This window comes from Taudactylus pleione, unplaced genomic scaffold (genome assembly GCF_031769625.1).
Source record: "Taudactylus pleione unplaced genomic scaffold, aTauple2 ptg000311l, whole genome shotgun sequence".
Classification (NCBI taxonomy): Eukaryota; Metazoa; Chordata; class Amphibia; order Anura; family Myobatrachidae; genus Taudactylus; species Taudactylus pleione.
This window is the reverse complement of record NW_028284712.1, coordinates 1355494-1371923: the sequence shown is the minus strand read 5'-3', so window position 1 is coordinate 1371923 and position 16430 is coordinate 1355494. Positions and strand designations below refer to the sequence as shown.

The 16430-nt window shown below is 44.4% G+C and overlaps 1 protein-coding gene across 1 annotated transcript in view; it reads right to left on the bottom strand.

The window, feature by feature from the left end:
- Positions 1-2694: 2694 nt before the first annotated feature.
- Positions 2695-16430, bottom strand: part of AQP3 (aquaporin 3 (Gill blood group)) — a 34092-nt gene continuing 20356 nt past the window's right edge. The window contains exons 4-6 of the mRNA XM_088442409.1: positions 9523-9641; positions 6541-6758; positions 2695-4002 (exon numbers count right to left, since the gene is read on the bottom strand). Coding sequence (XP_088298535.1) covers positions 3834-4002; positions 6541-6758; positions 9523-9641 — 506 coding nt within the window. The 3' untranslated portion in view covers positions 2695-3833. The remainder of the gene's footprint in view (positions 4003-6540; positions 6759-9522; positions 9642-16430) is intronic.

Here is a 16430-nt window from a genome sequence, read left to right as displayed (position 1 = left end):
CTCAACACCCCCCACACAAACACGAAGCCCACATGTCTCCCCACACGCCCTCCACATTCCCACCCCAGAAACCATGAGGGGGGAATGTGGATGGGCATGTGAACCTCATCTCTCCACAGACCCTCCCATATGTTCCTTAATGCGCCCCACATGTTTCCCCACATATACCCCCTCCACAATTCCCCCCACATGTCCTGACATGCCCCACACACACATCCCTCCATACACCCCCACGTCTCCCCACATACACACCCAGATGTCCCCCAACATGAGCATAAACATAGAACTCTGCCCCTTTCCAACTTCATCTAATCCATCAGTGGGCCTGTTGCGGAGCTGAATATCCTGCTGCTTGCAGAGCATATTTTGCATTCGCACTGCACCTGCGAGTGCACACAAGTACGGGCTGCACTACGTGTGAAGATAGCATAAGAAGAGCATATGGGGTGATTTTACTCAGGTGACACATCTTAGAAGTGGAGATGTTGCCCTGTTAGCAAACTAAGGGCCTGATTCAGGGATGGACGAAATTGCAGAACCGCACACAAGCAGCTTTACAATTCTGTCCATCTTAATGCAAATGCAGAAGGAGGTGTCAGACACAACCTTGCTGCATTTGTGAGCACCATCACAACAGATGGTCACGACGGTTGCACCCTAACCGGGTGCTGGTCACTTCAGAGTGAAAGACGCGCATAGGTCATGCAGTGTATGACCATGTAATGCCTATGCAGAATGTGCTGCCCTGTAGAGCACAGCTGCAGGGAAGGGGTGTATTGGGTGGAGGCGGCTCACCCTTCATGAGCAGAGAAGCATGAAGTTGTCCAATGCTGGTGGAGCTGTCCCTTCATTTGGATCTGTTTCAACAGTCTCAGATCAGAGGGTGTTTATTTGGTTGTGGATCAGTTCTTCAAGCAGGGTGCTTACATTTAGTTGGAGCCTCTCTAGGACAGGTCCGCAATCATCAGTAAGCATGGGACACAGCGGCAGAAATCCTGACACATCATGTTGAACTACAGTCAGCTGGAATTGTCCACATTGCATGCATGGAGCCAAGTACGAATGGGAGTTGTATGTATCTATGCCCATACCCATAAGCTTGGTTTAATAATAGGCTCATTACAAGTGCGTATTTGCACCTGCCTTCTCCGTGGTGCAAAAGACATATGTCTCAAAACAGTGGCAATAATCCGTACTCATTAATTAGCATAGCCTGCAAGCCACATGTCCTCACTGACGTAGCCTAAGATTCCCCATTTGTACCCAGTTAGGAGGAGGAGAAGGAAGAAGAGACAAAGGAAAAGAAAGAGAAAAAAAGAAAAGAGAAAGATAAGAAGGAGATGGAGGAAGAAGAAGAAAAGGAAGAGGAGGAGGAGAAAGATGAAGGTGAAGAAGAGGAGGAGATAGAAAAGGTGGAAGAGAGGGTGGAGGAGGAGGAGGAGGAAGAAGCAGAAGAAAGAAGAGAAAGGGCAAAAATTCCCCATTTCTACCAAGTTAGGAGGAGGAGAAGGAAGAAGAGGCAAAGGAAAAGAAAGAGAAAAAAGAGAAAGATAAGAAGGAGAAGGAGGAAGAAGAAGAAAAGTAAGAGAAAGAAGAAGAGGAGGAGGAGGAGAATAATGAGGGAGAAGAAGAGGCGGAGATACAAAAAGTGGAAGAGAGGGTGGAGGAGGAGGAGGAGGAGGAGGAGGAAGCAGAAGAAAGAAGAGAAAGGGCAAAAATTCTCCATTTCTACCAAGTTGGAAGGAGGAAGGGGAGGAGGAAGAAAGAAAAAAGCAAGTTAAAAAGAAAAATAGAGGAAGAGAAGGAGGAGGAAGATGAGGTGGAAGAAGAGGAGGAGGAATAAGAGAAAGAAAAGAAAGAGACAGAAGATTAAGATAATGAGGCGGGGAGAAAGAGGAGGGGGAAGAAGAGGAGGAGATAGAAAAGGAGGAGGAGGAAGACGAGGAAGAGAAACATGAGGAGGAGGAAGAGAAAGAAAAGAAAGAGGAGGAAAAGTAAGAAACAAGAAGGCATAGTAAGAGGAAGATAATGAGGAGGAGATAGAAAAGGAGGAGGAGGAAGAAGAGGAAGAGATAGAAAAGGAGGAGGAGACAGAAGAGGGAGAGATAGAAAAGGAGGAGAAGGAAGAAGAGGAAGAGATAGAAAAGGAGGAGGAGGAAGAAGAGGAAGAGATAGAAAAGGAGGAGAAGGAAGAAGAGGAAGAGATAGAAAAGGAGGAGGAGGAAGAAGAGGAAGAGATAGAAAAGGAGGAGAAGGAAGAAGAGGGAGAGATAGAAAAGGAGGAGAAGGAAGAAGAGGGAGAGATAGAAAAGGAGGAGGAAGAAGAGGAAGAGATAGAAAAGGAGGAGAAGGAAGAAGAGGGAGAGATAGAAAAGGAGGAGAAGGAAGAAGAGGAAGAGATAGAAAAGGAGGAGAAGGAAGAAGAGGGAGACATAGAAAAGGAGGAGGAAGAAGAGGAAGAGATAGAAAAGGAGGAGAAGGAAGAAGAGGAAGAGAAACATGAGGAGGACCAAGAGAAAGAAAAGAAAGGTGAGGAAAAGTAAGAAACAAGAAGGCATAGTAAGAGGAATATAATGAAGAAGAAGAGGAGGAAGAAGAAGAAGGAATAATATTCATCTATATAGTGCATTTCTTTAAAAGGACTGAAATATGTTATTGTGCTAATTACTATGATGGAATAAAGCATAAAAAACATTCTCTCTCTATTTTCTATAACAATGTTTTATTTATCGGCACATAAAATACATCCAATGCACAAGCAGGTGCAATAAGCCATATGTACAAAGCTCACACCCTTTATCCTTAACATGAAATTGCGCCCAGCATTTCTCCTCCCCTATAGGAAACAAAAATCATCTTATAACCCCCCCAAAAAACAATTGTCCGATGCCCAAATATTGAAATAATACATTGTAATGCCTGAATGCCCCAATATTGTCCTCGTTACCAATATTGTACCGGATCTAATTGTTGCGCAGCTAAAGCCGCGTTACCACTAGTTGCCAATCAGATCAAGTTGTTGGAAAATACTATGCGCGTTGGATATAACGATGGTTGCGTACGTGCCACGTACATTATTCTGCATCATGATGACTGAAGACTGTACCATGCATGCACTGGAACTTTTTAGTAGGGATGTACTAATCCCTATTTTGCACGTCACCTGCATGCAGCAGAGACAGACGCACTGTATGCTGGACCAATATCCATGAAAATGTCTCTATAGATCTGATTGCTAATGTGAAGGAAGGGCCTACTGGAAACAGCAGCTCCGTGTCCAAGACTCTGAAATTACGGAGCGACAGCAATCTGGATTCACTTACAGAGTACTATGGAATGGGGTAAACCCAAACTTTCTTAATTCTCCTCAATTTTTGTCTGAATTCAGGATTGCAACCCTACTTTCTAGTTCCTTCACCTTACAACAACCCTAAGAACCTGCTCCTGCAGGATATTTGCTCCTCTCTTTGCAAACAGTGAAATGTTCTCCTTACAAAAACAAAGACAATACTGAATTCTCAATTTCTCAGCTACCAACTCTGGGCCGGGATTGGAAAGCTACAAAGAGGAGTAGTCAAACAAAACTGTAAATCGGGATTAACACCGGGGCTCTGGCGCTGTTCACGACCACTGTCCATTGGCGCTGTCTGTGGAGAGTTTAGCAAGGGAAGACGTATCAGCTTCATTATGGGAAAACGGGTCTGCATATCCGACAAGCGAGTAAGCGTATACTACAAACATCTAACATCTAAAAGACGAGGAGGTCATCGGCTACTTTCTTCTTGGCCAGTGGCAGCCTTATGAATATGGACAGTCCCTTGGTGGCTGCTCTCTTAGATTCTCTCTTTGTGTTTGACGTTGGCCAGCTTGACGTTTTCTTGTTCTGTAGATTGAGGTGCAGGTTCAATGTGACAGCCAATCATCAGCTGGTAGACCATGACTCCAGCCACTGCTCCTAATAAGGGTGAGACGATGGGGACCCACCACCATTGGTCGCCGGCCCTGGGGAGAGCACAGAGAGAACAAAGTGAATGTTTAGACTCTTATAAAGATTCATTGCCATTGACTCATGTTGTATCATAAAAGGTCCATTAATTCTTCCTTTGCCTTTGTAAGGCAATAATGAAAGCATACCATTATATGACACCCACGGGGGTGCCTAACCCTAAGTCCCCCCCGGGAACCCTAAACCTAATCCCCCCCCCACCCGCGCGGCTATCCGTGCTCGACTCCCGATGTATGTCTAATGACAGACGTCGGCATATCAACGCCTGTCTTTAGACCCGGGCCGGGATATCACAATTCGGGAAGCCGGCTGTCGGGATTAGGTCCGCCGGCTTCCCGACTGCATACTGGTATCCCAAAGAGATTACATCAGATTATTAACATTTTTACTGGGTGTGTTTGTGAACTTTATCTCCCAGATCTTATCTACATTTCCTGGTGCACCCCAGGGTCACTTAAATCTGTGTTTCTTCTGTTATGTTTTTGACAGCCGAAAGGAGGAGAGACAGAAACAGACAGTGTGTCGGGTGGCACTGTGGCAGGGCCTTGGTCAGAAGTGATAATGATAATAAATAGAGATCACTGGATGCTATGGAGCAATGTTGGTGGGGTGTATGTGGCCATCTCAGAATGACCGGAGCAGAAAGGAGGACAATGCGACCTACTCCACTTCCCCCATCCTCGGTCTGTCATCCACCCCGCTAGGAAAGTTGTGTGCACAGCACATGGTTCTCAAGCGAGCGACACAGTCCTTATGTGGGCGTCTGTCTCTTGTACTTTGCCGGAATGGAGGAGTGACAGAATTTGTTAACGGGATGTATCAAAGCTTTTTTGTAATGGTTTGACAGCATCTTTGTACTTCCCTATATGCAAGTAAAGAGTCCACAGCAGATATTGGCGTAACTTATTCCACCCAGGGTAATCCTACGTAGTGTGCCCAAAACGGCTGCCTCATTTGGTACCTTTGTGGGTGGAATATTTAACCCATTGAAGTTAATTCCCAAAATGTCTGCACCAACCCTGCAATATGCTTATTGTGTTCTCTAGGTTTCGGCTGATTTCAATTATTTGGGTGTGGTTTTCTACTTTTTTGCAACACCAAATCCTTGTACAATGTGCCATGTTTTCTGATGTCTGTAAAGCGACTTTGAGTCCTATGGGAGAAAAGCGCTATATAAATACAATTATTATTATTATTATTATTATTGGAGATAGTGCTGCGGTTCCATGGCACAGCAGTCCCCATGCATCAAGCACCAGAACACGTAACTATCTGGAGCTTGTGCCCGCTTGCCAACATCGTCCTGATGGCCACACATGCGCATTTCAACCCCTGCGTGAGGAAGACCGAAGATAATTCATTGCCAGGACAACCTTGTATCGTGAAGCTCTCCTGACACGCAGAAAACACGGCATAGCGGTTGACAATAACTCGGGTAAATAAGTGAAGTATGAACGTTAATGATCGCCTTTTATAAACGCAATCATTAAAACATCTCACCCATAGGGGCCTATTTAACATTAAATATTTGCTGCATATTCCCCGAAAACACCCGTTCTCCGATACCTGCTGCAGTCCAACCATATCCGAGAGCAGCCACAACGGGAGGCAATCGGGAAGCCGACTGCCTAAATAGCGGCAGCCGGCTTCCCGACTGTCTTATCCCGGCATGGGTGAAATGCCGGGCGTCTAGATGTAGATGCCCGCATTTCCCCGACACCGGGAGACCGGCGCCCGGCATCACGATCGTAGTGATGCCGGGCGCCGCGAGCGGACAGCCGCCGGGGGGGAGGGTTAGGTTTAGGGCTCCCGGGGGGGGACTTAGGGTTAGGCACCCCCCGGGAGGGTTAGGGTTAGGCTAGTGGGAGGGAGGGTTAGGGTTAGGCACCCCCGGGGGGGACTTAGGGTTAGGCACCCCCCGGGGGCTTAGGTTTAGGTAGCGGGGAAGGGGGTGGTTAGGGTTAGGCACTTAGAGGGGGGATTAGGGTTAGGCACTTGGGGGGGAAGTTAGGGTTAGGCACCCCTAAGGAGGGTTAGGGTTAGGGGGGTTAGGTTAGGTTAGTGGATACTTACCTATCCACGATCAGGATTTCCAGCGCTGTCGGGCTTCCGCTGCGTCGCACTCTGCTCCTGTCGGGCTGCCGCTGACGGGAATGCGGCCGGCGGTTTTTCATACCAATTCCGCCACAACCCCCATAGGTTTTTATGTGGGATGCGATGCTTTCCTGGGGTTGCTCTTTCCTACATCTCAGCGCTATGATCACATACTGCAATGCAAGCACCGGTGCTAATATCGCTAACAAAACCCATTGCAAATGCGATTATTGATAAATGGACCCCTTAATGTTGGATAATGTCATTACATAATCTGTATCCTGGGACAGGGTCCCCAAAGGTGGTTTCTGAGTCAATGATAAATGTCTCTCCCTATGCTGTGTTAGTATTTATTCCATAAAGGAATCTTAGTTACTATAGGTATTTCTCACCAGGCCATAATCGCATCACTCATGTTGTGGTGTCCGTATGATACTTACGAGAAAACCTCTGTGCCCCATCCAGCCAGCGAGGTGAACAAACGTGGTCCAAAGTCCCTGGCAGGGTTAACGGCATAGCCAGAGTTGAAGCCCATAGATAGACCGATGACTAGGACGACAAACCCGACCGTGAAGGCCTCCAGACCGCGGGGGATGGGGTTGTTGTAGGGGTCTACGATGGCCAAGACGCAGACGATCAAAGCAGCCGTGCCGATAAACTGGAACACAGAATAATGAGACGTTATTGACAATATATCACCTAACACCACACTAAGGCCCTGATACAGAGCCGGGCGCTCTGACAGAGCGCTCGCTCTGAATCAGGGCCGTCCCTCTGAATTTAAGAGCGGCCTCCTGGCCGCTCGCATAGCTGTGGGTGACCACCCACAGCTATAGCGAGCGGCCAAAATGATGGTCGCGATGGTCAAGACCATCGCGACCATCGGGCTTGCGACGAGAATCTTGCGGTAGGGTCTCGTTGCCGCAAGCCCTGTAGTGCTTTTGGCTCTAACAGAGCCGAAGGCACTCCCACTGACATCACTTGTGATGTCAGTGGGGCCGGCCCCAGACGGTAGGCGTTCCCATGGGAACGCCTCCGTCTGGGCAGCCACGCCCCCGGCATGCCCACCAAAGGGGGCGTGCTGTCACTCACCATCAACAGCACGCCCCCTTTGGTGCGAGACCCATAATGACGGCTTGGCCGTCGTTATTCGGATCTCGCGCATGCGCACGACGGAGCCGCCTCCGTCGTGCGCATGCGCACTTGGCCAACATCGACCCTCTTGCGAGCGCTCAGCGCTCGCGAGCGGGTCTGAATTAGGCCCTAAGACCACGGCTGGCAAACGTCAGAGTCTGCAGTAAAAAGACGATGAAATGCACAAACGTATATATCTACAAATGATCAGTTATAACTAGTTACTGTATAACCATATCCGCCCAACATGAAGCCTCTTCTGACCTGAGTGACCTGTTGCTCATAACTTGCCCTTGTTTTTCGGTCATCTTACCCGTAATAATTCCTGATCCTGCAGTGTGTCTATATCGAAACAATTTACTAATTGTATTTTATGGGAACAGTTCTGCAAATGATGAATTATTTCTTCGAATGTTCTGCGGCCATTTCCTATTCCGATACACCGTATTCATTTCGCTGACACTTTATTTGTTCAGCTCTATGTGTTGTTTAGATATAGCGCTCAATTCCCCCTGACAGCGTTGCCCATTTCACCCGGGAATATATAACTACATTTTCTGCTGATATATTTCTCAGGATGAAGATTCATTTTTCTTAAGTTTGTACGACTTTTAGATTCATTCTGTAGCCCTTTGAGCTGCTGTGACATCTCTGGGCCCACCCCAAATGCATGGGGTGTGGATTGATGGATAGACACTATTTTGATAGACAGCATGGAGTATATTTAGTAAAATGAGAATTTTTAGAAGTGGAGATGTTGCCCACAGCAACCAATCAGATTCTACATAACATTTATCTAGCACCAACTAGGAGATAATACCTAGAATCTGATTGGTTGTTATGGGCAACATCTCCACTACTAAAAACTCTCATTTTAGTAACTATACCCCCAGGAGTTAGAGAGGCCAAAGGTTCAACAGGGACAAAAGTTTGTCAGGGCTAAAAGGTTGACATGTAAATAGTCGACATGACCTTAGTTCGACAGGGTCAAAAGGTCGAGACGGTCAATGGTCAACATGCAAATGTTCGACACATAAAAGGTTGACACTTTTTTTTATATTTAACCCTAATCCTCCCCCAGGTGCCTAACCCTCCCCCTAGTGCCTAATCCTACCCGTCCCCTTCTGCAACCTAACCCTAACCCTCTGCCACGTGCCTAATCCTAGCCCTAATCCTAACCCTAGTCCTAAAAATCATGAAAAACCACACGGCAACCTTTTTTTTGTGTGTGTCGACCATTTGCACATCGACCTTTTGACCATGTCGACCACTGTAGTAATATTATTAATGTCAGCAACATACAGTAAAACAATTATACCCTAATGCCAAATACTGCAGTTACTTAGCGTAAATCATGTGCGCCTTCATCAGTTAATCAGACAATAATGCATGGTGTAGGAAATAAGCCCGGTCACAAGCCTCCAGGGGTGGGTCGCTCCCTAGTGAAGAGTTTAATGGAAGTTTGTTTTGCTGAACAAAGGGAGTATTGAAGTAGGAAAAGCAGCGGCATTGGGAGCATTTTCAAGGTCAGATATTTAAGAGATGCGCTGGGGATATTTAGTTACGCAGACATGTCTCATGGTCATCGCAGGTCATCAGGCTGACTATAGAGGGAGAGAAGAACGCGGTGGGGCGGCTTTCTATCTGTGTGTGATAAACCGCAGCTATGCCTTACCACGGGCCGCGGAGAACATGTCAGAGATCCCTATGTATATAGAAATATACTGAAGATGGGATGTTACATGGGCGCTGTGCTACATTTCTTCTGGGGTTCTCCTCTGAATTCAATAAAATACATAGGGCCTGATTGGGACCGGCACGCAATAGCGTCTATTGGCGATCGCCCGTCTGAGGTTATGAAATTGTTGCTATAAACTTCCTTCCCTTGTATACATCCGTGCGGCCAAATGTGCAAGGACTGAGACGCCCACTTTCAGCGCCCGTGTAAGATGTAACACCGATCGATGCGTCCTTTAACGCCACCATCGGTCGCATCCGTAGTATATTCGGCTTACTGTTGGCGGCACTCTGTTTTATATATTGGTTGCACAGGATTTTATCACTTGTCATTTATAAAGACCCCTATGTTGCTGTAACCAGAGGGAAACCTGCTGGGTGGCACCACCCAGTGTATCACGCCTGCTGCCAGTCATGCCCAGCATGGCGAATAGGTTACTGGGAGGAACAGGAGGTAAAGCTGCGGCTACACAGCAGAAATACTGAATATGGTCACTGTCCCTGGTAGTGTGCTCCTCCCGGTCTGGCGGCTGAGGGGGACACCGACGTACCTGGTCAAAAAATCCGTTCATGAGAGTCAGATGTTCAGATGGGAATGTGGTGAAAATGCCGGCGGTGCCGTTGGGACCCGTCACATAGAGATTGTCATTGGCAAAATACCAGATGGCATCTGAAATCAGAGGTAAGAGAGGATTATCAGCCGGGGTCTGCAGGGGGGATCCCAGGTGATTATTATAAACCACCCGGAGCTTTATTACACAATGCGTCCACTGTACAGGAAGGGGGATTACATACATTTACAGATGGTTTTATCATTTATATACTGGGAGTCAGATACAGCGTTAGACGTTCAGGATCCTTTATCATTTATATACTGGGAGTCAGATACAGCGCTAGACGTTCAGGATCCTTTATCATTTATATACTGGGAGTCAGATACAGCGTTAGACGTTCAGGATCCTTTATCATTTATATACTGGGAGTCAGATACAGCGCTAGACGTTCAGGATCCTTTATCATTTATATACTGGGAGTCAGATACAGCGTAAGACATTCAGGATCATTTATCATTTATATACTGGGAGTCAGATACAGCGTAAGACATTCAGGATCCTTTATCATTTATATACTGGGAGTCAGATACAGCGTAAGACATTCAGGATCCTTTATCATTTATATACTGGGAGTCAGATACAGCGTAAGACATTCAGGATCCTTTATCATTTATATACTGGGAGTCAGATACAGGGTTAGACGTTCAGGATCCTTTATCATTTATATACTGGGAGTCAGATACAGCGTAAGACATTCAGGATCCTTTATCATTTATATACTGGGAGTCAGATACAGCGTAAGACGTTCAGGATCCTTTATCATTTATATACTGGGAGTCAGATACAGCGTAAGACATTCAGGATCCTTTATCATTTATATACTGGGAGTCAGATACAGCGTTAGACATTCAGGATCCTTTATCATTTATATACTGGGAGTCAGATACAGCGTTAGACATTCAGGATCCTTTATCATTTATATACTGGGAGTCAGATACAGCGTTAGACGTTCAGGATCATTTGGAATCAGTTTTTGCAGAAAATGAAAATAAAAAAATAACATGTTAGACTACAGTCGGTTTAAGATCCTCTTTGTGTTCTGCTATCTGAGCCCTTGTGAGGATCTTGTGACGATGTAAAACTGCTCTATGGTTGGAAAAGTCAGTGTTTGAGAAACGAGGGAGGAACATTTCCCCTTTCAGTCTCCTGATCCCCCACAATTACAGACGTTATTAATAGACTCCTGAGCGCAGATTGCGGCTTTTCTGTGCATTCGGGGTGATGTGACCAAAATGGTTTCTTGCTTCTCATTATTTACAAACCTTAGCGCAAAAGTGTAACCAGAGTTGTCTATGTCACGTAACACAAAGACAAATCCAGATTTGATAAATGTAGCTCTGTAATTCCCCTAGTAACGCTAACTGAACCATACCATTTACCATCATTTATAGGTAATTATCCTACAGAATCCACTCTTATTTTATGTTTCCCATCTCATGCATAGTTCAAGGTATTTATAATACAGTGTAATAGATGTGTATTATGGTCATGTGCAGCGGTCAGGTCATGTTGGGAGTGTAGTGTCCTATGTCTGTATACAGTGTAATAGATGTGTATTATGATCATGTATAGTGGTCAGGACATGTTGGGGGTGTAGTGTCCTATGTCTGTATACAGTGTAATAGATGTGTATTATGGTCATGTGCAGCGGTCAGGTCATGTTGGGAGTGTAGTGTCCTATGTCTGTATACAGTGTAATAGATGTGTATTATGGTCATGTACAGTAGTCAGGTCATGTTGGGAGTGTAGTGTCCTATGTCTGTATACAGTGTAATAGATGTGTATTATGATCATGTATAGTGGTCAGGACATGTTGGGGGTGTAGTATCCTATGTCTGTATACAGTGTAATACATGTGTATTATGGTCATGTACAGTGGTCAGGTCATGGTGTAGTGTCCTATATCTGTATTGTGTGCAATATAATTCTATTATGGTCATGTACTGTATAGTGGTCAGGCCATGTTGGGGGTGTACTGTCCTATATCTGTATTGAGTTTAATATAACTGTATTATGGTCATGTACAGTGGTCAGGTCATGTTGGGGGTGTAGTGTCCTTTGTCTGTATACAGTGTAATAGATGTGTATTATGGTTATGTACAGTAGTCAGGTCATGTTGGGGGTGTAGTGTCCTTTGTCTGTATACAGTGTAATAGATGTGTATTATGGTCATGTACAGTAGTCAGGTCATGTTGGGGGTGTAGTGTCCTATGTCTGTATACAGTGTAATAGATGTGTATTATGGTCATGTACAGTTTTCAGGACATGTTGGGGGTGTAGTGTCCTATGTCTGTGTATAGTGTAATGGATGTGTATTATGGTCATGTACAGTGGTCAGGACATGTTGGGGGTGTAGTGTCCTATGTCTGTATACAGTGTAATAGATGTGTATTATGGTCATGTACAGTTTTCAGGACATGTTGGGGGTGTAGTGTCCTATGTCTGTGTATAGTGTAATGGATGTGTATTATGGTCATGTACAGTGGTCAGGACATGTTGGGGGTGTAGTGTCCTATGTCTGTATACAGTGTAATAGATGTGTATTATGGTCGTGTACAGTTTTCAGGAGATGTTGGGGGTGTAGTGTCCTATGTCTGTATACAGGGTAATAGATGTGTATTATGGTCGTGTACAGTGGTCAGGACATGTTGGGGGTGTAGTGTCCTATGTCTGTATACAGTGTAATAGATGTGTATTATGGTTATGTACAGTAGTCAGGTCATGTTGGGGGTGTAGTGTCCTTTGTCTGTATACAGTGTAATAGATGTGTATTATGGTCATGTACAGTAGTCAGGTCATGTTGGGGGTGTAGTGTCCTATGTCTGTATACAGTGTAATAGATGTGTATTATGGTCATGTACAGTTTTCAGGACATGTTGGGGGTGTAGTGTCCTATGTCTGTGTATAGTGTAATGGATGTGTATTATGGTCATGTACAGTGGTCAGGACATGTTGGGGGTGTAGTGTCCTATGTCTGTATACAGTGTAATAGATGTGTATTATGGTTATGTACAGTAGTCAGGTCATGTTGGGGGTGTAGTGTCCTTTGTCTGTATACAGTGTAATAGATGTGTATTATGGTCATGTACAGTAGTCAGGTCATGTTGGGGGTGTAGTGTCCTATGTCTGTATACAGTGTAATAGATGTGTATTATGGTCATGTACAGTTTTCAGGACATGTTGGGGGTGTAGTGTCCTATGTCTGTGTATAGTGTAATGGATGTGTATTATGGTCATGTACAGTGGTCAGGACATGTTGGGGGTGTAGTGTCCTATGTCTGTATACAGTGTAATAGATGTGTATTATGGTCGTGTACAGTTTTCAGGAGATGTTGGGGGTGTAGTGTCCTATGTCTGTATACAGGGTAATAGATGTGTATTATGGTCGTGTACAGTGGTCAGGACATGTTGGGGGTGTAGTGTCCTATGTCTGTATACTGTGTAATAGATCTGTATTATGGTCATGTACAGTTTTCAGGACATGTTGGGGGTGTAGTGTCCTATGTCTGTATACAGTGTAATAGATGTGTATTATGGTCATGTACAGTTTTCAGGAGATGTTGGGGGTGTAGTATCCTATGTCTGTATACTGTGTAATAGATCTGTATTATGGTCATGTACAGTGGTCAGGACATGTTGGGGGTGTAGTATCCTATGTCTGTATACTGTGTAATAGATCTGTATTATGGTCATGTACAGTGGTCAGGTCATGTTGGGGGTGTAGTGTCCTATGTCTGTATATAGTGTAATAGATGTGTATTATGGTCATGTACAGTGGTCAGGACATGTTGGGGGTGTAGTATCCTATGTCTGTATACTGTGTAATAGATCTGTATTATGGTCATGTACAGTGGTCAGGACATGTTGGGGGTGTAGTGTCCTATGTCTGTATATAGTGTAATAGATGTGTAGTATGATCATGTACAGTGGTCAGGACATGTTGGGGGTGTAGTGTCCTATGTCTGTATACAGTGTAATAGATGTGTATTATGGTCATGTTGGGGATGTAGTATCCTATGTCTGTATACAGTGTAATAGATGTGTATTATGATCATGTACAGTGGTCAGGACATGTTGGGGGTGTAGTGTCCTATGTCTGTATACGGTGTAATAGATGTGTATTATGGTCATGTTGGGGATGTAGTATCCTATGTCTGTATACAGTGTAATAGATGTGTATTATGATCATGTACAGTGGTCAGGTTATGTTGGGGATGTAGTATCCTATGTCTGTATACAGTGTAATAGATGTGTATTATGATCATGTACAGTGGTCAGGGCATGTTGGGGGTGTAGTGTCCTATGGCTGTATACAGTGTAATAGATGTGTATTATGATCATGTACAGTGGTCAGGTGATGTTGGGGATGTAGTGACCTATGGCTGTATACAGTGTAATAGATGTGTATTATGATCATGTACAGTGGTCAGGACATGTTGGGGATGTAGTGTCCTGTGTCTGTATAGTGTGTAATAGATGTATTATGATCATGTGCAGTGGTCAGGACATGTTGGGGATGTAGTGTCCTATGTCTGTATACAGTGTAATAGATGTATTATGATCATGTACAGTGGTCAGGACATGTTGGGGGTGTAGTGTCCTATGTCTGTATACAGTGTAATAGATGTGTATTATGGTCATGTACAGTGGTCAGGTCATGTTGGGGATGTAGTGACCTATGTCTGTATACAGTGTAATAGATGTGTAGTATGATCATGTACAGTGGTCAGGACATGTTGGGGGTGTAGTGTCCTATGTCTGTATACAGTGTAATAGATGTGTATTATGATCATGTACAGTGGTCAGGTCATGTTGGGGGTGTAGTGTCCTATGTCTGTATACAGTGTAATAGATGTGTATTATGGTCATGTACAGTGGTCAGGACATGTGGGGGTGTAGTGTCCTATGTCTGTATACAGTGTAATAGATGTGTATTATGGTCATGTACAGTGTCAGGTCATGTTGGGGGTGTAGTGTCCTATGTCTGTATACAGTGTAATAGATGTGTATTATGGTCATGTACAGTGGTCAGGTCATGTTGGGGGTGTAGTGTCCTATGTCTGTATACAGTGTAATAGATGTGTATTATGGTCATGTACAGTGGTCAGGTCATGTTGGGGGTGTAGTGTCCTATGTCTGTATACAGTGTAATACATGTGTATTATGATCATGTACAGTGAGCAGGTCATGTTGGGGGTGTAGTGTCCTATGTCTGTATACAGTGTAATAGATGTGTATTATGGTCATGTACAGTGGTCAGGTCATGTTGGGGGTGTAGTGTCCTATATCTGTATTGTGTGTAATATAATTGTATTATGGTCATGTACTGTATAGTGGTCAGGCCATGTTGGGGGTGTACTGTCCTATGTCTGTATTGAGTGTAATATAATTGTATTATGGTCATGTACAGTGGTTACAAATGAAACACTTATGAATTGCAAGGAGTTAAGTTTCATTTGATTTCAAAACACAATGAAATGAAACAAAGATACGTTATATTGTTGCTATTTGCACATTGTAACCATTAATTTATTATAGATCCTTGGTTGGGATCCAACCATCTAAGAGGCTGAACTATGATGACTGCAGGTCTGTTCCTGTAACCTGTTCTACTGGGAATAACATCCAACTGGGTCCCTGACAAAAAATTAGAAACTACCAAACACCGTCCCAGTATTGCACCAAATAGTGTAACAACTTCCTGCAGTTTCACAATGAATCTGTAATGTTCCAATAAGATATTTCAAAGCAGTCTTGGGAGGAATCCAGTGCATGGCAGGTGCAATTACAGGATTATACAGGGAAAACCGGAATAAGCTGCTTATGATATAACACTTTACAGGTATCGTATGAAGGGGTGATTAGTAATTAGCCTTCTGGGATTTCCATGTAGAAAACAATAATTCATAAACTGGTCACTTTGACACCTGGACATGTTACTACCAGTTACTGAATGGGAATGGGATCCGAACTCTTCTATGCCTGCAAGAAGTGTAATCTCACTTCAAATCCCACAAAACTGTAACAAAGTCACGTATGACAGACAAGTGGCCATGTCTGACCCTCACACGCTCTGTTATCCCAAACACGTCATCTTCTTCCATGTACCGTGTGATGTGTGAACATTAGTTACAGTAGGCTGTTGGAGTGTTTCAGATTTTGCGCCTATAATCTAACAAAGGGATTAATTAGTTAATGCCACCAAAAAACAGATGAACATTTCTGTGCTGCTGTAATAGTGGGTCTCCCAGCACTTGTTCAGCGCACTGCGGAGGGCTGTGCGAGTGTGCGGCTCTGCTGGAGCCTGACATCACCCTTAACACAGGATGTGGTGTGCGCCTGCTGTCACATCTTCTGCATTTGTGCTGGCAACAGGCAAATGTTATACTATGTTATAGTTTTCTGTCTGTAGCATGGGATTGAGTGTGGACTAAATTCTGACAAAACATGGACCAATGATGACTCTGTATGTAGATGTATGTATACCCAATACAGGCAAAGAAAGATATATTATAGATAGCATAACTGAACTGATGTTCTGCAAGATCACAGAGAACTTCATCTACTAATCTAGATCTGATGCTCTGCTGTATGGAATGTACTCACAGAGACCTTCATATCCTACTCTAGATCTGATGCTACAAGTGTATAGAATGTCCTCACAGAGGCCTTCATATCCTACTCTAGATCTGATGCGCCAGTGTATAGAATGTCCTCACAGAGGCCTTCATATCCTACTCTAGATCTGATGCTCTGCTGTATGGAAAGTCCTCACAGAGACCTTCATATCCTACTCTAGATCCGATGCCTGCTGTATGGTATGTCCTCACAGAGACCTTCATATC